Source organism: Bufo gargarizans, chromosome 10 (genome assembly GCF_014858855.1).
Source record: "Bufo gargarizans isolate SCDJY-AF-19 chromosome 10, ASM1485885v1, whole genome shotgun sequence".
Classification (NCBI taxonomy): domain Eukaryota; kingdom Metazoa; phylum Chordata; class Amphibia; order Anura; family Bufonidae; genus Bufo; species Bufo gargarizans.
Window position 1 is genome coordinate 85813757 of NC_058089.1, and position 22732 is coordinate 85836488.

The 22732-nt window shown below is 41.3% G+C and overlaps 1 protein-coding gene across 1 annotated transcript in view; it reads right to left on the minus strand.

Moving 5' to 3' along the window:
- Nucleotides 1-22732, minus strand: part of LOC122920076 (low-density lipoprotein receptor-related protein 5-like) — an 833413-nt gene that overhangs the window by 478693 nt on the left and 331988 nt on the right. Inside the window, 2 exon segments of the mRNA XM_044269285.1 lie at nt 14164-14390; nt 18193-18482. Coding sequence (XP_044125220.1) covers nt 14164-14390; nt 18193-18482 — 517 coding nt within the window.

The window sequence follows — 22732 nt, forward strand, 5'->3', positions numbered from 1 at the left end:
CAGCATACACTGGTACATTGGATCTACAAGTGGCTATAGCTGTGAGTGAAGTTAGACAAAAAGATAAATATATATATTATATATACAGTCATGGCTGAAAGTGTTGGCCCCCCTGATATTTTCCAGTGCTTTGTTCCCATCCGTTTCTGGGTGCTTCTTGAAGTATGTTTGGGGTCATTGTACTGCTGGACCCATGACCTAGGATGCAAACGTAGCTTTCTGACACTGGGCCCTACATTGCGACCCAAAATGCACTAGTAATCTACAGATTTCAAGATGCCTTGCATACAGTCAAGGCACCCAGTGCCAGAGGCAGCAAACAACATACTTGACCCTCCACCATATAGGACTGTAGGTACTGTGTTCTTTTCTTTGTAGGTCTCGTTCCGTTTTCAGTAAACACTAAAATGATGTGCTTTACCAAAAAGCTCTCTCTTTGTCTCTTCTGTCCACAAAACATTATCCCGGAATGATTTTGTTTAGCTTTGTCTAGCTTTTCTATGTGTCTGTGTCAGTAGTCGGGTCCTCCTGGGCCTTGTGCCATAGTGTACAGTAACTGAATTAGAAATATAACAGATTAACTGCAAATGCCCACCCTTTAATACAGAGGCATAGCAATTCTATACCTAAAATAAGTTATTTACTGCAAATGTGTCAGCAGTCGAAGGATGCAGATGGCAATATATTTTAGACTGCCCCTTAATACTGAGACACAGTAATTCTATATATCAACTAAAGAATTAACCCTTTCAAGACCAAACCATTTTTCACCTTCATGACCATGTCTAATTTTGCAATTCTGATATGTGTCACTTTATGTGCTATTAACTTTGGAATGCTTTTACTTATCCAAACCATTCGGAGATTGTTTTCTCATGACACATTTCTCTGCTTTTAAAACAGTAAGCGATACCTCATAAAATATTTATTACTTAACATTTCCCTACTTTATGTTGGCATCATCTTGTAAATGTAATTTTAATTTTTTAGGACGTTAGAAGGCTTAGAATTTTAGAAGCAATTCTTAAAATTTCTAGGAAAATTTCAAAAACCCACTTTTTAAGGACCAGTTCAGGTCTGAAGTCACTTTGTGGGGCATACATAGTGAAAAAACCCCATAAATGACCCCATTACTACACTTCTCAAGTTACTCTAAACTGATTTTACAAACTTTGTTAACCCTTTAGGTGTTCCACAGGAATTAAAGGAAAATGGAGATGAAATTTCTAATTTCACTTTTTTGGCAGATTTTCCATTTTAATAATTTTTTTTCTTTAACATATCGAAGGTTAACAGCCAAACAAAACTCAATATTTATTACCTTGATTCTGCGGTTTACAGAAATACCCCACATGTGGTCGTAAACTGATGTAGGGGCACATTGCAGGGCACAGAAAAAATGGAGCGTCATAGGGTTTTTGGAAAGCAGATTTTGCTAGACTGGTTTTTAGATGTCATGTCCCATTTGAAGCTCCACTAATGCAGTGTTTCCCAACCAGTGTGCCTCCAGCTGTTGCAAAACTACAACTCCCAGCATGCCTGCACAGCCAAAGGCTGTCCAGGCATGCTGGGAGTTGTAGTTTTGCAACAGCTGGAGGCACACTGGTTGGGAAACACTGCACTAATGCACCCTTACAGTAGGACTCCCAAAAAGTGACCCCATTTTGGAAACTAGGGGATAAGGTGCCAGTTTTATTGGTACTATTTTGAGGTAAATATGATTTTTAATTGCTCTATATTGTGTTTTTTTGTGAGGGAAGGTAACCAAAAATGGCTATTTTGGCACCATTTTTATTTTTTACAACATTTATCTGACAGAGTAGATCATGTGCTATGTTTTTAGAGCAGGTTGTTACGGACGCAATAATATAAAATAGGTCTACTTTGTTTGTTTTTGTTTTAGTTTAACATAATAAAGCATTTTTTAAAACAAATTTTTGTGCCTCTATTTTCTGAACATTTTGTTTATTTTTCTGCCAATCGTCTTGTGCAGGGGCTCGTGTTTTGCAGAAAAAGTTGATGTATTTATTGGTACCATTTTTGGGTACATATGATTTTTTGATTATTCATTATTACACTTTATGGGGCAAGGTGACCACAAAATTGGCTGTTTTGGAACAGTTTTTATTTATTTATTTTTACAGCGTTCACCTGAGGGATTAGATCATGTGATATTTTTATAGAGAAGATTGTTACAGACGTGGCAATACCTAATATGTATACTTTTTATTATTTAAGTTTTACACAATAGCATTTCTGAAACAAACAAACAAAATAAATTATGTCTCCATAGTCTGAGAGCCATTGTTTTTTTTATTTTTTGACTAAATATGTCTTAGGTAGGATCTCATTTTTTGCGGGATAAGGTGACGGTTTGATTGGTACTATTTTAGGGGGCATATGCATTTTTGATCGCTTGGTGTTGCAGTTGTTGTGATGTAAGGTGACAAAAAATTCCTTTTTTTGACACAGTTTTATTGAAATTTTTTTATAGTGTTTATTGGACGGGGTGCATCATGTGATATATTTATAGAGCTGGTTGTTAAGGACGTGGTGATACCTAATATGTGTTTATTTTTTAATCTTTTATAAATGAGTGGATTTAGGAAAAGGCAATTTATTTTATTTTTAAATTACATTTATTTTATTTTTTAACTTTTTTTATTTTCACACTTTTTTTATTAAGTCCCACTTGGATCTTGAAGATCCAGTGGGGCTGATGGCTGTACTATACTTTGCAATGCTCTTGCATAACCATCGGGCCGGTGCCATCGCAGCTCAGCAGCCTGATGGTTAATGGAGGGAGCCCCTTCCCTCTGTTTAACCCTTGGATGCAGCTAACTGCAGCATCTAAGGGGTTGCAGCAGAGTGTCAGCATACAGCTGACACTCACTGCTAAGCTGCCGCCATCAAATACAGCAGGGGGCCCACATCAAGGGCAGGGGGCACAAATGGGGCAGGGCCAAAAAGGAGGGGGTACAACCAGCATGGAGGGGGCACATATGGGGCACAGACGGCCGTGCCCCTTATGATTATAAGGGGCACGGCTGGCACAGAAGAGGCGGGGCCGGAATAGAAGTGGCACAGCCAGCACAGATTAGCTGATGCCTGATTTCAGGCTCTAATCTGCAGAGTGCAGATCAGAGACTGAAACCGGCATTTTTACACTGCCGCGATCCGATTGGTTAGTCTGCATAGACTAAGCAATTGGAGTGATCGCCGACAAGGAACCACTCTGATTGGTCCCTTGCCAGCATTACTGGACTGTACGTTGTCCGTGACAGCAGCAGTGCAGGGCAGAAGCTTTAATCCAAGTGCTTAAAGAGCTGCCATGACGTTTATATACGTGGTAGCTGCACAGGGTATGTGCAAATAGCACGAACAAACCGGATTCCAAAAAAGTTAGGACACTAAACAAATTGTGAATAAAAACTGAATGCAATGATGTGGAGATGGCAAATGTCAATATTTTATTTGTAATAGAACGTAGATGCCAGATCAAACGTTTAATCCGAGTAAATGTATCATTTTAAAGGAAAAATACATTGATTCAAATTTTCATGGTGTCAACAAATCCCCAAAAAGTTGGGACAAGTAGCAATAAGAGGCTGGAAAAAGTAAATTTGAGCATAACGAAGAGCTGGAAGACCAATTAACACTAATTAGGTCAATTGGCAACATGATTGGGTATAAAAAGAGCTTCTCAGAGTGGCAGTGTCTCTCAGAAGCCAATATGGGTAGAGGATCACCAATTCCCACAATGTTGCGCAGAAAGATAGTGGAGCAATATCAGAAAGGTGTTACCCAGCGAAAAATTGCAAAGACTTTGCATCTATCATCATCAACTGTGCATAACATCCTCCGAAGATTCAGAGAATCTGGAACAATCTCTGTGCGTAAGGGTCAAGGCCGTAAAACCATACTGGATGCCCGTGATCTCCGGGCCCTTAAACGACACTGCACCACAAACAGGAATGCTACTGTAAAGGAAATCACAGAATGGGCTCAGGAATACTTCCAGAAACCATTGCCAGTGAACACAATCCACCGTGCCATTCGCCGTTGCCAGCTGAAACTCTACAGTGCAAAGAAGAAGCCATTTATAAGCAAGATCCACAAGCTCAGGCGTTTTCACTGGGCCAGGGATTATTTAAAATGGAGTGTGGCAAAATGGAAGACTGTTCTGTGGTCAGAGGAGTCATGATTCGAAGTTCTTTTTGGAAATCTGGGACGCCATGTCATCCGGACCAAAGAGGACAAGGACAACCCAAGTTGTTATCAACGCTCAGTTCAGAAGCCTGCATCTCTGATGGTATGGGGTTGCATGAGTGTGTGGGGCATGGGCAGCTTGCATGTCTGGAAAGGCACCATCAATGCAGAAAAATATATTCAGGTTCTAGAACAACATATGCTCCCATCCAGACATCATCTCTTTCAGGGAAGATCCTGCATTTTTTAACAAGATAATGCCAGACCACATTCTGCATCAATCACAACATCATGGCTGCGTAGGAGAAGGATCCGGGTACTGAAATGGCCAGTCTGCAATCCAGATCTTTCACCTATAGAGAACATTTGGCGCATCATAAAGAGGAAGGTGCAACAAAGAAGGCCCAAGACGATTGAACAGTTAGAGGCCTGTATTAGACAAGAATGGGAGAGCATTTCTATTTCTTTTTAATTGTTTATTTTATTGATTTTTTATCAATGAAAAAATAGTACAGGTACTTTGTCTCATTGCACATTCGCAAGAGGCAATACAGGTACAATATTATGCTGTATAACTTCAATATCAAAAATGCACATTAGTATACAAAACATACATTTTGCATCTGAAGCCAATAAACGCATTAAGAGCTGAAACAACAAAAGGACAAAGGACAATTACAACGACACGACACACGGCGGAAATTATAGGAAGGGGGAAGAACAACAAGCTAACCGATAACCAAAGGTCTATTATTGTAAGTGATTAAAAGCGTCATCCCATGTTTGCCAGATCTTTGTAAATCTATCGACTGAGTTAGTAATACATGCAGTTAAGTATTCCATTTTCCTAACTTCCCTAACACTATCTATGAGGTCCATTCGGGTAGGCGCGTCTGCCCTCAACCAAAACCTCGCAATTAGGTGTCTGGCCGCCGTTAACACCTGAAGGACTAAGAGAAGGAATTGTTTTTTTTAATGACATTTTTGGCATATTCAATAAGTAAAAAAAAGGTGTAAAAGGAAAACGAATTGCGAGGAGTTGAAAAAAGACAGACTCCACCATTCTCCAAAAGGGCACAATCACAGGACACTCCCAGAAAATGTGGAGGTGGGTCCCCTCACCTACCATACACCTCCAACATCTATCAGAGATATCTTGGCTAAAGTGTTTTAATAGCTGTGGGGTATGATACCAAAACATAAGCACTTTATATGTGTTTTCCCTATATGTGACACACGAGGACGACTTTGCTGCCCGTTCCCATATCTGTTTCCATTCCGCATATGCTATAGGATGGCCTAGAAGTGCTTCCCATTTAGTCATGTAGGAGTGAGTGACAGAGGAGGATGAGAGGATAAGATAAATGTCTGAAATGAGACCCTTCGTTGTGACCGTCAATTTACATAGTTTCTCAAATGGCGTAGGGGTTGACACCTTCGTTGAGTGAAAGAGGTCTGAAAAAAAAGGCAAATCTGCATATATTGATACCTATAAGACTCTGGTAGTTGATGCAAGGAGCGTACCTCATCGAATGAGAAAAAGCCCAGAGTCCTATAGTTCACAACATCCGCAAATCTGAACAGCTTCCTGGGAAACCATGTTTTAAGAAAAGCTGTGTGCATACCTAACTTAAATAGTGGGTTATACAGAAAGGAGATCATAGAAGATTTTTCCGATGCAAGCGAGAACAGTCTGTTACATCTCAACCACAAGTTACATGTAAAAGACATAGGGCCCAATAGCTCAGGTCTAAGTGAAGGCTGCAGGGAGTACCAAATGAGTGAATTCGGATGTACAGGGGCTATCCATAACTTCTCTATTTCCATCCATCTGGAGTACGCATACATATTGGACCATGCTGGCAGTCTTCTAAGGTGTGTAGCCCAGTAATATTTTTTTATATTTGGAACTGCTAGCATTTCTATTTCTAAACTTGAGAAACTGGTCTCCTCGGTCCCCAGACGTCTGTTGAGTGTTGTAAGAAGGGGAGATGCCACACAGTGGTGAAAATGGCCTTGTCCCAACTTTTTGGGGATTTGTTGGCACCATGAAATTCTGATTCAACATATTTTTCCCTTAAAATGGTACATTTTCTCAGTTTAAACTTTTGTTCCGTGATTTATGTTCTATTCTGATTAAAATATTAGAAGTTGGCACCTCCACATCATTGCATTCAGTTTTTATTCACGATTTGTATAGTGTCCCAACTTTTTGGAATCCGGTTTGTATATAGCTGTATGGCCATTGTGAAGGGGTTAAAGGGGATTGTGTCAGCAGTTGAATAAGATGCATACGGTGATATATTAGACTGTCCTTTAATACTGAGGCACAGTAATTCTATATAGAAACATAGAATGTGTTGGCAGATAAGAACCATTTGGCCCATATAGTCTGCCCAATATACTGAATACTATGAATAGCCCCTGGCCCTATCTTATATGAAGGATGGACTTATGCCTATCCCTTTTATGTCTAAACTCCTTCACTGTAGCTACCACTTCTGCAGGAAGGCAATTCCATGCATCCACTATTCTCTCAGTAAAGTAATACTTCCCGATATTACTTTTAAACCTTTGCCCCTCTAATTTAAAACGATGTCCTCTTGTAGCAGTTTTTCTTCTTTTAAATATTTTCTCCTCTTTTACCTTGTTGATTCCCTTTATGTATTTAAAGGTTTCTATCATATCCCCTCTGTCTCGTCTTTCTTCCAAGCTATACATGTTAAGGTCCTTTAACCTGTCCTGGTAAGTTTTATCCTGCAATCCATGTACTAATTTAGTAGCTCTTCTCTGAACTCTCTCCAAAGTATCAATATCCTTCTGGAGATATGGTTTCCAGTACTGAGCAAAATACTCCAAATGAGGTCTCACTAGTGCTCTGTAGAGCGGCATGAGCATTTCCTCTTTCTACTGGTAATTCCTCTCACTATACACCCAAGCATTCTGCTAGCATTTCCTGCTGCTCTATGACATTGTCTGCCTACCTTTAAGTCTTCTGAAATAATGACCCCTAAATCCCTTTCCTCAGATACTGAGGTTAGGACTGTATCACTGATTTTATATTCTGCTCTTGGGTTTTTACGCCCCAGGTGCATTATCTCGCACGTATAAACATTAATTTTAGTTGCCAGATTTTTGACTATTCCTCTAGTTTTCCTAAATCCTTTTCCATTTGGTGTATCCCTCGAGGAACATCAACCCTGTTACAAATCTTTGTGTCATCAGCAAAAAGACAGACCTTACTATCGAGGCCTTCTGCAATTTCGCTGATAAAGATATTAAACAATATGGGTCCCAGAACATATCCCTGGTGTACCCCACTGGTAACAACTGGTAACTGTCAGCAGTTGAACAAGATGCACGTGTCGATATATTACACTTCACTTTAATACTGCGGCACAGTAATTCTATATATAAAATAAGAGATTAACTGCAAAAGTTTCAGGAGTTCAACAAGATGCAGACTGTGATATATTACACTGCACTTTAATACTGAGGCACAGTAATTCTGTATATAAATTAAAATATTAACTGTGATTGTGGCAGCAGGTGAACAAGGCCACTTGTCAATAAACTTCTAAAGAGAGGAAGGTTGGCATCTCTCTCCAGCTCAGAATTGCTGGCTGTGATATACAGAGATAAGACTAATGTTTTCCTACTCAGCATAATGCATGACAATTCCTCAGAGACATTTTAAAAAGTAGTCACTTTGTGGGCGTTTCTAATGCTTTAGCATTGCACAACATTTGTTCTGGCAGCATGGTGCCAGAAAACCAGCAAAAGAAAACATAGCCTCCGAAATCTATAATGCGCTTTACTTTTCCTGTAAACCCAACCAGTAGGTAAATTGCACAAATCGCAGCTATTTTCACAGTATCTATGGTAATGGTTTTATACGTTTTGTCTTGAAATATTTTGTAACAGAAAAAAGTATATACTTTTGTTTCATAATTTTCAATTTTTTTTAATATTACCATGTTTTTTGCTCTGCAAGACACACATAGGTTTTAGAGAAGGAAATATGTTTCATCCGACCTCAGATCAGACAAAAAAATAAAAATAAAATAAAACTCACCATTCCAGCTTTGGATGGTACAACCACTCGAGAGATCCAGTGCGCTCTTCCCACTGCGCTGCACTGTGACCTGACATTGCACCGTGCCAGGTCATAAGGTGCGCTTCTGCTCACTAGGTCCTGATGCTGTACACTGGTAGGACACCGCACTCAAGGTGCCCAGAGAAGACCAGGAAGCAGTGAGTAATTCTTGCTCTAGCAGTGTTACACTCACCGCTACCCAGTCCTACTGTACTAATGAGTGCTTCTATAATGGAAACACTCATTAGTATTCGCTTTACAAAGACACACATACTTTTGGGGGTCGAAAAGTGCATATTCTAAAATGAAAAAGATGGTATATCTGTCATCTAATGACACAAAATAAAGTTTGAATGTCTCCTGTATTAAATAATGTCAAAATGTAAGTTGGCTCAGACATTAAATTGTTATTTGCAGATAGAAAGGCCCATTACCTGGTAAGGAAGGGAAGTAAACAATAAAGTGGTTAATAAGAATTCCCATGGTGTTCAAGAAGAAAGGAGTTTCCTCTGCGACCACTTATTCTGTACATTTGGGACAAAGTGTTTTCTTAAAGGGGCTCTTCAGGAATTAATAAAATAAAATTACTGAAAATACCTAAATATTACTTTATTGGGTTTTGTGTGTGCTAGTATAGTGGTGGCCATTTTATTTTCCCTGATGCTTGCCCCTAGACAAAACAAGCTATTATAAATAATGAAAGCTATTTGGGAAGGTTGTTTATAATAAAGTAATATTTAGGTATTTTCATTAATTTTGTTTTATTAATTCCCAGAGAATCGCTTTAAACTGAAGAGAGAAAGCTTTCCTACATATAGCACACTGAGTTTGCCTCCTTGCCCTGGGACATAAAATATAGGGTAATATTAAGTTCTTTATATGAACAAAAGGAGGAAGTAGGGGTGCTGACCCAGAAATAACACCTGTGGAAAGAGCACTGCCACAGTGTAAAAAACACTGCAAAACACTGCAATACACAAGCAGAGAAAGTCTGCACAATGTAAAATTCCAACACAAACACCTCCAAATAAAAATCCTTAAATAGAGGAGAGGAGCTTTGACATCCTGCACTCTAGACACAGCCAGAGAGGTATCACAATCAGAAGAGGAGGATGTGGTTCACTCAGTGCCATATTTTCTGCCGCAGTACTGATACACCAAGCATCCACACTCTGGTCTATGTCACAGAGCAAGACCGGGAGAGCCGCAATGGAAGTACAGGAGGTAGGAGCCCCTTGCCCAGGCAGAATTTCAGTCTGTAGATGATAATCATAGTGTGCATTCGATCATCCAAATGCACTGGAGCTTATCAGAGACCTGCACATGAAGCCTAGGGCTTAGGCCCAGAATATAGAAGGGAGAAAAGTGTCACCTGGAACCTATGCTTTCTGCACCTGCCATCCCAGCAAGCTGGGGATGAGGACAGGGTGGCCAGCAGGACATTGCTGCCTAGTGAATGGTACAGCAGACAGATGCTCCTATGCATCCTATAGGGAAAGGAAAACAACTAAAACAGGAAAAGGAAGGGGGCTTATAACCTTGTGCTTCTAGATTTCTTCCAGATCTCACCTCCTAGGAAGAGGAAACAATCTGGAAGAAAATAAAGCTCTCCTATTTCTTCCATACACACCACACATAAGTGCATATATTTTGAAACATATCTATTAATCTAATAGTGATCACCAATACGCCTTTTTACAGCGGTCCAATTTAACTGCTGCATGCGTCTTCCATGCAGCAAAGAGTGAAGGCTAGGCTCCAACAGGCAAAAGCGCGGATTCCAGGCCTTTTAACCCCTAACATGCCATGTACAATAGGGCTCTCAACATGTAAGCAGTTACAGAGGGAGCAGACTTCTTCTGTCTCTCATCTGCACCCTGATTTTTTTGCAGATTTTCTATTGCAATCAATTTTTTTTTTTTTACTGTAACACATCAAGGGTTAACAACAAATATTTATTACCCTTATTCTGCAGTTTACAGAAAACACTCCATATGTGGTTGTAAACTGCTGTATGTGCACACGGCAGGGCTCAGAAGGCAAGGCGCACCACATGGTTTTTGGAGGGAAGATTCTGCTGGAATGGTCTTTGGGCGCCATGCTGCATTTGAAGAGAGCCCGAGTACTTATGTTGAATTTGAAGAGACCCTGAGCTTGCTTGCTGTATACACAGTGCTTGTGCAGAGGAACGTTCCTGCCTTCTCTTAGGGGAACCCTGCTGTCACTGACTCTCAGTCCCACCGTGCAGCTGCAATCTCTGAATGGACATTCTAAAACATCCATTCAGAGATTAATCACGACCCCCAGGTTGTTTATAATCAAAGGGCGGTCAGGAAGAGGTTAAATAACAAAACATCTAGTTCACTGGAAGTATATGTAAATTGTCCATGCTGGACTATATAGGCAAAAGGTAAACTGCATCTATAATGAAAACAAAAACTAAATTCAATAACCGACCCAACATTTTCTTCTCTAACACACTTAACTATGAATATTATTTTTCTGTATTTATTTCTCAGCTCTCATTCCCATCTTTTCAGGTCCACTCCTCAATCCTATTTAATCCTCTCTATCCCTGAGGCTGAATTGGATGGGCAAATGTATTTTTTCACCAAACCAACCTATTTCATGACCTTGATTGTCCTTAGTATAGTATCCAATAAGCCCAAAAAACTGTGAAACTTTTCACTTCCTCTTCATTCCAAAAGGTCAGACCTCTGTGCTGAAGATATGGCCAACTACTTCAAAGAGAAAATGCAAAATATCCAGCAGGAAATTTGCCAGCCTGCCTCTAAGTGTCATTAATCTCCTTCCATCCCACATCTCCTCTGGCTTACTCTTCACATTTAACCCAGTCACAGAAGGAGCCTACAGGCTGCTCTCTTCTTCTCGCCCTTCCACACATTTACATTGAACTCAGTCACAGAAGAAGTCTACAGGCTGCTCTCTTCTTCTTACCCTACCACATGAACTACTGACCATATCCCCTAACACCTCCTCCAGTCTTTCTTCCAGGCTCTCTATACTCACCTAACTAAAATCTTCAACCTCTCTCGCTTTTGGCATCTTCACCTTATCTTTCAAACATTCTGTCATAACCCAGTTATAAAAAAATAAAAAATAAATTACTTCTCTACAGGTCTACAGACCCGTCTCTAATTTCCCCTTTATATTTAAACACCTAGAGCGTCTGGTCTACTCTCGTCTGATCTGCTATCTCCTTATTCCATTACAATCTGGTTTTTGCACCCTAAATTCTACAGAAACTGCCTTACCAAAGTGACAGATGACCTCCCGACAGCTGAATGCAATGGTGACTTCTCTCATCTAATTTTCTTCGCTCAGCAGCATTCTACACAGTAGACCGTCATCTTCTCTTTACCATGCTCCAATCTATGGGCCTTCATTGGTTGTGCAGCCTGTTTGTATTGATGACCTAAGCTCAAGATAAGTCATCAATATCTGATCACCGGGATCCCATACCCGGCACCTCTGCCAATCAGTTGTTTGAAGGAGAGGTGGCACCCCATGTGAATGCTGCTTTCTCTTCATCACACTGCCAATTATCTTGGAAGTGCAGTGCAATTACAAGTACTCTCTCTATTCACTTGAATACAGCGAGTACTTGTAATTGCACTATGCCTTGGCTACAGGGGAGAAGAGGACGAAGTGCTCGCATGAAGCAGGCCTCCTCTTCAAACAGCTGATCAGTGAAGATGCTGGGTGTCAGATCCCTGCTGATCAGATATCGATGACCTATCCTGAGGATAGGTCATCAATATAAACAGGCTCCACAACCCCTTTAAGGACAATGTTCTCTCTTAGTTTTCCTCTCATCACTCTGGCCGCTCCTTCAGTGTGTCATTCGCTGGCTCTACTTTCCCTCCTCTCCCTCTATCTTTTGGAGATCGTCAGGGATCAGTCCTAGGTCCTCTCCTCTTTTCTCTCTACACAGCCCCTATTGGACAAACTATCAGCAGACTTGGCTTTCAGTACCATCTCTATGGCAATGTCACCCAACTATACACTTCAACACGTGACATCATCCCTGCTGTACTAAAAAACACCAGTGACTGACTGACCGTTGTCTCTAAAATCATGTCCTCTATATATGAAGCTGAATTCTTCAAAAATTTACCTACTTGTGTTTTCTCCGTTTACCTACCTGAACCTACCTAAATCCGATATCTCCATCTTAATGTGTGCCACTACCACTACGCCCACTATTTTATTCATCCCCTATATTCAATTGTAAGCCTGCACCTCAGAATATCTCTAGAATCTACCCCTTTCTGACGTGGAAACCATAATTCCCATTATTGCCGTGATCCATTCCTGTCTCCCCCTCACCAATCTATCTTTAATGCAGCAGCCAAGCTCATCTATCTGTCTAATCACTACTACAATCCCTCTAACCTATGCCATTCAATGTGATGGTTGCCCATACTGTGTAGGATTAAATTTAAACTGCTCATTCTTACTCAAAAAGCTCTCTCTAGTGCTACACCCCCTACATCTCCTCTCTCATTTCTGTCTAACATCCTACCCATGCTCTTCATTAAGCTTACAACTAACATCCACAACAATACAAACCTCCGACTACAGTATCCAAGACTTCTCTCAAGCTGAACCAATACTCTGGAATGCCCTACCCCAAGCAATTAGGTTAACTCACAACATCCAAAGTTTTAGGTGCTCCCTAAAAACACCATCCCCTGATCTAACTCTTTTTCCATTCACCCTCTCCCTTTAGCACCATCCTTCTGAACCTGATACACTGTCAAATATCAATCGACTAGTGACTCCTCTATTGTGTAAGGCCTCTTTCACACTTGCGTTGTCCGGATCCGGCGTGTACTCCACTTGCCGGAATTACACGCCGGATCCGGAAAAACGCAAGTGTACTGAAAGCATTTGAAGACGGATCCATCTTCAAAATGCTTTCAGTGTTACTATGGCACCCAGGACGCTATTAAAGTCCTGGCTGCCATAGTAGTAGTGGGGAGCGGGGGAGCAGCATACTTACCATCCGTGCGGCTCCCGGGGCGCTCCAGAATGACGTCAGAGCGCCCCATGCGCATGGATCATGTGATCCATGCGATCACGTCATCCATGCGCCTGGGGCGCCCTGACGTCACTCTGGAGCGCCCCGGGAGCCGCACGGACGGTAAGTATGCTGCTCCCCGCTCCCCACTACAGTTTACCATGGCTGCCAGGACTTTAGCGTCCCGGCAGCCATGGTAACCATTGAGAAAAAGCTAAACGTCGCATCCGGCAATGCGCCGAAACGACGTTTAGCTTAAGGCCGGATCCGGATCAATGCCTTTCAATGGGCATTCATTCCGGATTCGGCCTTGCGGCTAGTGTTCCGGATTTTTGGCCGGAGTAAAAAGCGCAGCATGCTGCGCTATTTGCTGCGGCCAAAAAACGTTCCGTTCCGGAACGGAAGACATCCTGATGCATCCTGAAGGACGGACTGTCCATTCAGAATGCATTAGGAAAATCCTGATCAGTATTCTTCCGGCATAGAGCCCCGACGACGGAACTCTATGCCGGAAGACTATAACGCAGGTGTGAAAGAGCCCTTAATAAGACTGGGCCATTGTACAAATAAAGCACTTGTTACCCCTAGCTCCTCATAGATTGCAAGCTCTTGTGAGCAGGGCCCTCATTCCTCTTGTTTTAATCGTTGAATTGTTTGCTGCCATGTTGTTTATGATTCTGTTTGTAAATGAACCCCCGACTGTAAAGTGCTTTGGAATCTGTTGGTGTTATATAAATAAACATCATCATCATTGACCCCTTTCCCCCAAATACACATTTAAAAGGAGACACCAATAATGTTATGCATAGCTTACCCCTGTGCTGGATCCAATGCAAGAGATCTTGGGTTGTCGAGATCTTTCCACACTAAAACCTGTCTGAACTGTCCATCAAGAGTAGACACTTCTATCCGATTGGTACCAGTGTCAGCCCAATAAAGATTTTTTCCCATCCAATCAACTGCCATTCCCTCTGGGTAATCAAGGCCAAACTCAATTACATGTTCTACAGAGCTTCCATTCATAAATGCCCTGCCTATGGTCTATAGAAATATAAAATGGAGAAAAATAACCTATTACTGAGGTACAGTAAATAACATTAAGACACAAAATGTTATCAAATGAAGAATGCATGCTGCTAGACCAGTGCTAAAACTGTTTAGTGGTTTTGACTGGTAAGGCTCACTTGTGGAGGTCCATATAAACTAAACCATCCACTCTCTGGATGCAAGTAGAATAAACACAGAGGATTTTCCATATGTATTTGTGCAAGGAGCATAACACTGTACCAGCAATGTAGATGGAATAAAAAAAAAAATATATCTATATATTGCAAATATATGCTGATGATTGTGATCTTAGAATTCACCCTTCCAACATACAGTACAGTGTATGCAGCAAAGGCCAAATATTATGCATTCTATGCTGTAGATTTGCATGTGCAACTACCTATACAAGGTTATTGCCATTTCAGCCTTTCATGGCTCAGATGGTAATAACCTAAGTTAGTGCTGGTATGGGACAGGTTAAAGAAATCAGGCAAGGAGGCTGTGCTCCGTTGTTTCTTTAACCTCCTTAGCAGTGAATGGGAGCTATGCAAACAGGCATATCAAAGCGAACTAAGCTGTTTCTAGCACAGCCTGCTTATCTATTTCCTTGACTCTGCCCATCACAAGCCAGCGCTTAATCAGGTTATTGCCATCTCGGCCATGAAAAGATGACATGGTAATACCCTTTAATAAAGCCTATGCGTAACAAAATACTTACTATGACTTTGACATATTGCATTTTAGTACAAGATCTTGATAATATGCATTTAAAAATGCATCTCACCATTTAGGTTTTTCATATACACTGACAAGCAAAAGGGTAACATTGTTTTGAACTTTTGAATTTCAGGCTCTATATCTCACCACCCACTACAACTTTGAACGTAAGACTACCATCATTTTATAGAAATTTTACAGTATATAAAAAAAATATATATATATATATATACACACACATATACACACACATATACACGAAGCAACAATATGAATGCAACACTTTCGGTTTTGCTCCCATTTTGCATGAGCTGAACTCAAAGATCTGAAACATTTTCTACATACACAAAAGATACATTACTCTCAAATATTGTTCACAAATCTGTGTTAGTGAGCACTTCTCCTTTGCCGAGATAATCTATCCCACTTTACAGGTGTGGCATATCAAGGTGCTAATTAGACAGCATGAATATTGCACAGGTGTGCCTTAGACTGCCCACAATAAAAGCACACTCTGAAATGTGCAGATTTGCCTTACTGGGAAGAGGAAGGGGGGGGGTCAGAAAACCAGTCAGTATCTGGTCTGGCCACTATTTGCCTCACGCAGGGCAACACATCTCCGTCGCATAGCGTTGATCAGGTTGTTGATTGTGGCCTGTTGAATGTTGGTCCACTCCTATTCAATAGCTGTGCGAAGTTGCAGCTGTGCGAAGTTTACTGCCCACAATAAAAGCACACTCTGAAATGTGCAGATTTGCCTTACTGGGAAGAGGAAGGGGGGGGGGTCAGAAAACCAGTCAGTATCTGGTCTGGCCACTATTTGCCTCACGCAGGGCAACACATCTCCGTCGCATAGCGTTGATCAGGTTGTTGATTGTGGCCTGTTGAATGTTGGTCCACTCCTATTCAATAGCTGTGCGAAGTTGCAGGAACTGGAACACGCTGTCTTATATGCCGATCCAGAGCATCCCAAACATGCTCAATTCCGGTGAGTATGCTGGCCATGCAAGAACTGGGATGTTTTCAGCTTCCAGGAATTGTGTACAGATCCGTGCAATATGGGGCCAGGCATCATCATGCTGCAACATGAGGTGATGGTTGTGGATGAATGGCACAACAATGGGCCTCAGGATCTCGTCACGTATCTCTGTGCATTCAAAATGCCATCAATAAACTGCACCTGTGTTTGTTGTCCATAACAGACACCTGCCCATACCATATCCCCACCACCACCATGGGCCACTCGATCCACGTCGGCAAAAGGCTCACCCACATGATGCCACACACTCTGTCTGCCATCTGCCCTGAATAGTGAAACCCAGGACTCATCTGTGAACAAGAACGCCTCTCCAACGTGCCAGATGCCATAGAATGTGAGCATTTGCCCACTCAAGTCGGTTACGATGACAAACTGCAGTCAGGTCCAGACCCCGATGAGGACAACAAGCATGCAGATGATCTTCCCTGAGATGGTATCTGACAGTTTGTGCAGAAATTATTTGGCTATGCAAACTGATTGTTGCTGCAGCTGCCCGGGCGGCTGGTCTCAGACCATCATGGAGGTGAACATGCTGGATATGGAGGTCCTGGGCTGGTGTGGTTACACTTGGTCTGCGGTTGTAAGGCCTGTTGGATGTACTGCCAAATTCTTTGAAACGCCTTTGGAGATGGCTTATGGTAGAAAAATGAACATTCATTGCATGGGCAACAGCTCTCGTAGACATTCCTGCAGTCAGCATGCCAATTGCCTGCTCCCTTAAATGTTGCAACATCGGTGGCATTGTGCTGTGTGATCATACTGCACATTTCAGAGTGGACTTTCATTGTGGGCAGTCTAAGACACACCTGTGCAATATTCATGCTGTCTAATCAGCACCTTGATATGCCACACCTGTGAGGTGGGGTGGATTATGTTGGCAAAGGAGAAGTGCTCACTAACACAGATTTAGACAGATTTGTGAACAATATTTGAGAGTAATGGGTCTTTTGTGTATGTAGAAAATGTTTCAGACTTTGAGTTCAGCTCATGCAAAATGGGAACAAACCAAAAGTGTTGCATTTATATTTTTGCTCAGTGTATATATAAATATATACATATAGTTAATACGGTTGAAAAAATACATAAGTCCATCACCTTGGCTAGCTTATAAATTGGACTTGCAACAATTTAGCATATGATTAGTTATGTAGATTCTTGTCATTTAACTGCATTGTTACTGTTTTGCTCCTAAAATTCAAATTCTCACAAAATTCAAAACTCACATATAACCCAGCATTCAGACCACCATCGGTCCTGGTCAAGTATCCAACACCTTTTGGCTGTGAAACAACCTAATATCATCAGGCTTCCTCCACCAAACTTGAAAGTTCCTTCAATTTCTCGATCCATTACCCCCCTTTTCCCTTGTTTTTTTCCAGACTCATTTGCACCCATCTTTCATCTCGTCGCTCAAAATCACCCGTTTCCAATCTTCTACTGTCCACTATTCGTACTTTTTTGCAAACTTGAGCCAACGCTTCTTATGAAGATATTGAAGTCAAGGCTTCTTCACCTTCTTATGGGCCACCGTTCCAGACTTGTGTAATGTGCATTGCACAGGGCTTGCATGGACATCTGTGATCTCACTATTACAAAGCATACGAGCCACCTCCACTGCCATGTTTGTTGCGCCAGAACTGACAGACCTTGTGATGAGCCACAAAATTTTCTTCAGGACTGCTCCTCAATTTGAACCAGTGACCATTTGCTTGGGAATCAACCTTGTTGATTTGTAGTATAAAAGGTTGTAATTTGTAGTATAAAAGAAAAAAATACTTGCACCACCAGGAGAAAAACAGTAACAATGCAGTTACATGGCAATAATCTGCATAACTATTCATATGCTAAATCTTTGCAAGTCCAATTTATGTATGAGATAGCCAAGATGATTGTCTATAAAATGATGGAAGTCTCATGTTCAAAGCTGCAGTGGATGGTGAGAAATGGAGCCTGAAAAGTTCAAAACATTGTTACCATTTTGCTCGTCAGTGTGTATGTGTACAATACAGATAAATGGGGCTTATTCAACAATCATTATACCTTCAGTGCAATATCTGTCCAGTAGATCCTATTATCGGACACATCAAAATCCAAAGCAGATGCCTCCTTGACTCCCGTAAGTGGAATTGCAACATTATTATTGTTAGTTTCTAAGGAAATCCTGTGAATTGCGGCCCTGCTAGTGAAAACCAAAAAGGCCTCAGGAATGATGCAGGTTTTCATGTCGCTCAGCAATTCTAGTCCCATTGGGCAGGAGCATCGTATGGCACGAGGAGTGAAGAAGCATAGGTGACTGCAGCCTCCATTTTGATCTGCACAAGGATTGGTGCCTGTAATAACACAATAAAGCCACTATCAAGAAAAAAAAATAATAATAATAAATTGTATCATATGCTGTTGGTGTGTCCTCCTAAACTGGTACCAGGAATATTGTGCTGACAAAACTGGCTAGATGATTTTAACCTTGCTTAACAAAGCTGGGACATGATATACTTGCAATAAAAGCTAGTCTTTCATGCTTAGAAAAATGGAAAATCTTTAGAGGAGTTAAGTCTTACCAGTATTTTATTTATCAATTATAGTCTATATAGAAAGTAGGGCAAGTTAAGAAATGCATTTGTTGCATTGCAGCTGTCATAATACCACAATGAGTAAATTCTTCCCAGTTAATGGACCAAAAAGGCAAAGAGGGACAGCTAATCATCAACAAAAAGTTCAATTTGGATAAGGCTCCGTTTACAGTTGTGTCAGTTTCTGCTGTTTTGACAGCAGGTAACATCTGAGCACTTTTCTTGCATTCAAAAACGAAAACAAACAATAATCTGACATCTAACAGACCCAACAGTAAGAAAATGGCATTTGTCCAAATTTGTTGGGAAACCTTGTATACAGATTTGTCATATTTGTCTGTTGTGGGTTTGTTAAAAAAAAAAAAAGACATTCTGGTTGTTTGGACAACTAGTATTCAACTAACTTTTCAATAATGTCTAGTGCACACATGAAATATACAATATGTTACTATGATCAGCTAAGCAGTTGAAGTGGTCGTAAAGGACCTATGATGATGTCACCATCATGTAGTCTGTGCAGAAGAAAGGCTGAGCTCAGCAGTGGAGAATAGACGTTGGGAAGGATCTAAGATGATGTCACCTGAAAGATTCAATGTGAGCTAGAGAAATGCTGGGAGTTAGAGTTTTCTTCTCTTATACCCTCCTCCCGACTGGGAGGGAGTTATGTTATTTAGCTGGGACAATGTTTGGATGGCTGAATGGAGGGATTTTTTTTATATGGGACTGTATGTTATAGAACACAGGAGGGAGAAGAGTGATGTTATTTACATGACACAGTATGTTAGAAGAGCTAAAAGAAGGGGAGTGATTTTATTTACATGAGACTGTGCAGTGACCGGTTTTGGGGTGGCCCCAAATCTACTGCTGGGTCCCCCGGACACTGTTGAGGTGTCACCAGGTGTTGCTACTGTCCGGAAGGGATGGTAAGGCGTGGTGCACCCCAACAGGAAATAAGTCCAGAGAGTCAGGATCTGCAGTAAACCAGTGTGCTTCTTTAATGGATGAATTCAGGTGCCAAAAAATATAGGCTAAGCATAGGGCTGGCTTCTTCAGTCTCCTCCCTGGCAGAAGGAGAGTTCGATGCTGAGGAAAGGCCTGAGCTATCTGTCCCTCTCTCTCTCTCAGAAGGCTGGTACCCTGGTCAAAGGCTGGAGGCCCATGGTCTGTAACTCAGTAGTCCGAGTGGCTTCTTGGTCACAGGGTTGGTGACCCATGGTCTGTGGCTTAGCTTCCCCACTTCACCTACCTCTTCTGATCACTCACGCAGACTGGCATGAGTCTCCCCCTCCAAGCCCTGATCCCTAACTGCAGAACACTAGAGGCTCTGACTGCTCTCCTTATGTACAGATTCTGGCTAATTAGAACCTTCTAGTGGGAGGGGTGGAGCAGAGAATCTCAGCACAAATAGAAAAATTGTTACAACTCCTGTCTGTCATAGACTTACATTACAGCTTCAATGGCAATGACACAGCAGTTTTTTTTTTTTCAGACAAAACAGGTTTTCGGACATAACAGCATAGATAAACCAGACATTCCTAAGGTCAGACTGGTGATTTTGGTGATAAACAAGTCTGTTTTTCCCTCTAGAACATACTCTCCTTTAAACCCCATGGTAGCTGTGGAAAATTACCAGCTTCTCATTCAATGTCCCAAAAGTATCTAAGCATTCCTTAACTCTTTTCACAGTGCTATGCAAATACAGTGCACATGAACAAGGCATATATCACAGCAAATAAAATGTACTTACACAGTATTAAACAAAGTAAACCAATAAAGTAAGTTGCACAGGGGAAATAGTTCCATATATGTTAATCCACTCCGGCAACCAGTCCTTATAGCAGGTCTCTCATATATGATATAGTAGAGTCCCGGGCGTATGCAGCTGTAAGGTTTTACTAAACAATAATTCAGCTGCTAATACGCGCAGCGGCGTCCCGCTTTATTAATAGGAAGGGGTCTTTCATGTAAATCCCCGAAACGCGTCTGGTATCCCCCCCACCAAGAGGAGTGGGACTGCGGGTTCGAGGAAGCCTGGAGAGCATACTTTGTGGGCCAGAGAATTACCGAAGTACACCGACGTCACTACACGTAAGGCAATCTAACCACGTGTAGCAAACATCTCCACTGGCGCCAAATTTGAATCAGAACATCAACCCTTGAGACCGGAGTTAGACACAATACGCCGAGTCGAGGGGCCATCATCCAGTGCAAAGGATCCTCGGGTAAGACCTTGCACATCCCACCTAAAGCGATCGCTTCCTATTAATACAGCGGGACGCCGCTGCGCGTATTAGCAGCTGAATTATTGTTTAGTAAAACCTTACAGCTGCATACGCCCGGGACTCTACTATATCATATATGAGAGACTGGTTGCCGGAGTGGATTACAATATATGGAACTATCCATCAGAATTTAACGAGTGAATACCACTATTGCCTGATATTTGAATTCACCATCCTATCCTCAATTGTACACATTGGGATCCTATTTATAGTAATTTATTCATATTAATATTGCTGAATGTAATCCTTTTTTTAATCTGTTTTATCCTTGCTAGTACCAATTTTTTATCTGCTTTCCTTTTATTGTATTGCCAACATTATATTGTGTGTATTGATGTGATATATGTAATTAAAGATCCCTATACTTCTAGTGAGTGCCCCACTTCCATTCTTTTATACATTTATTTCTATCAGACTGGGTGTTGTCTGTTAGTGGGTGCACCTCTGTTGGACCCCCATCTCATTTTAGTGCGACATTCTCCATATTTATTATACAGGGGAAATAAGAAAATGTCCTTAAGTGTACACAAAAACAATTATGGGAAGCTCACCAAAATAGAGCACGGCCTGCTACCATACAATAGCTAGACAATAAATATACAAAAAGATGGCCAGCTCACAAGAAGTCAATTAAATCTAATTTAATCTCAACCTATAAAATCGTGCCAGATATTGGCCAATCATACATACAGAAATACACTCTTATGTACTGACATAGATACACCAAATAGCAGTATAAAATCAAATACAATTCTAAAATATAATTCTAAAATATACAGTCGTAGCCAAAAGTTTTGAGAATTACATAAATATTGGAAATTGGAAAATTTGCTGCTTAAGTTTTTATAATAGCAATTTGCATATACTCCAGAATGTTATGAAGAGTGATCAGATGAATTGCATAGTCCTTCTTTGCCATGAAAATTTACTTAATCCCCAAAAAAACTTTCCACTGCATTTCATTGCTGTCATTAAAAGACCTGCTGAGATCATTTCCGTAATCGTCTTGTTAACTCAGGTGAGAATGTTGACGAGCACAAGGCTAGAGATCGTTATGTCAGGCTGATTGGGTTAAAATGGCAGGCTTGACCTGTTAAAAGGAGGGTGATGCTTGAAATCATTGTTCTTCCATTGTTAACCATGGTGACCTGCAAAGAAACGCGTGCAGCCATCATTGCGTTGCATAGAAATGGCTTCACAGGCAAGGATATTGTGGCTACTAAGATTGCACCTCAAACAACAATTTATAGGATCATCAAGAACTTCAAGGAAAGAGGTTCAATTCTTGTTAAGAAGGCTTCAGGGTGTCCAAGAAAGTCCAGCAAGCACCAGGATCGTCTCCTAAAGAGGATTCAGCTGCGGGATCGGAGTGCCACCAGTGCAGAGCTTGCTCAGGAATGGCAGCAGGCAGGTGTGAGCGCATCTGCATGCACAGTGAGGTGAAGACTTTTGGAAGATGGCCTGGTGTCAAGAAGGGCAGCAAAGAAGCCACTTATCTCCGAAAATAACATCAGGGACAGTTTCATCTTCGGCAGAAAATATGGTGAATGGACTGCTGAGGACTGGGGCAAAGTCATATTCTCCAATGAAGCCTCTTTCCGATTGTTTGGGGCATCAGGAAAAAGGCTTGTCTGGAGAAGAAAAGGTGAGCGCTACCATCGGTCCTGTGTCATGCCAACAGTAAAGCATCCTGAGACCATTTATGTGTGGGGTTGCTTCTCATCCACG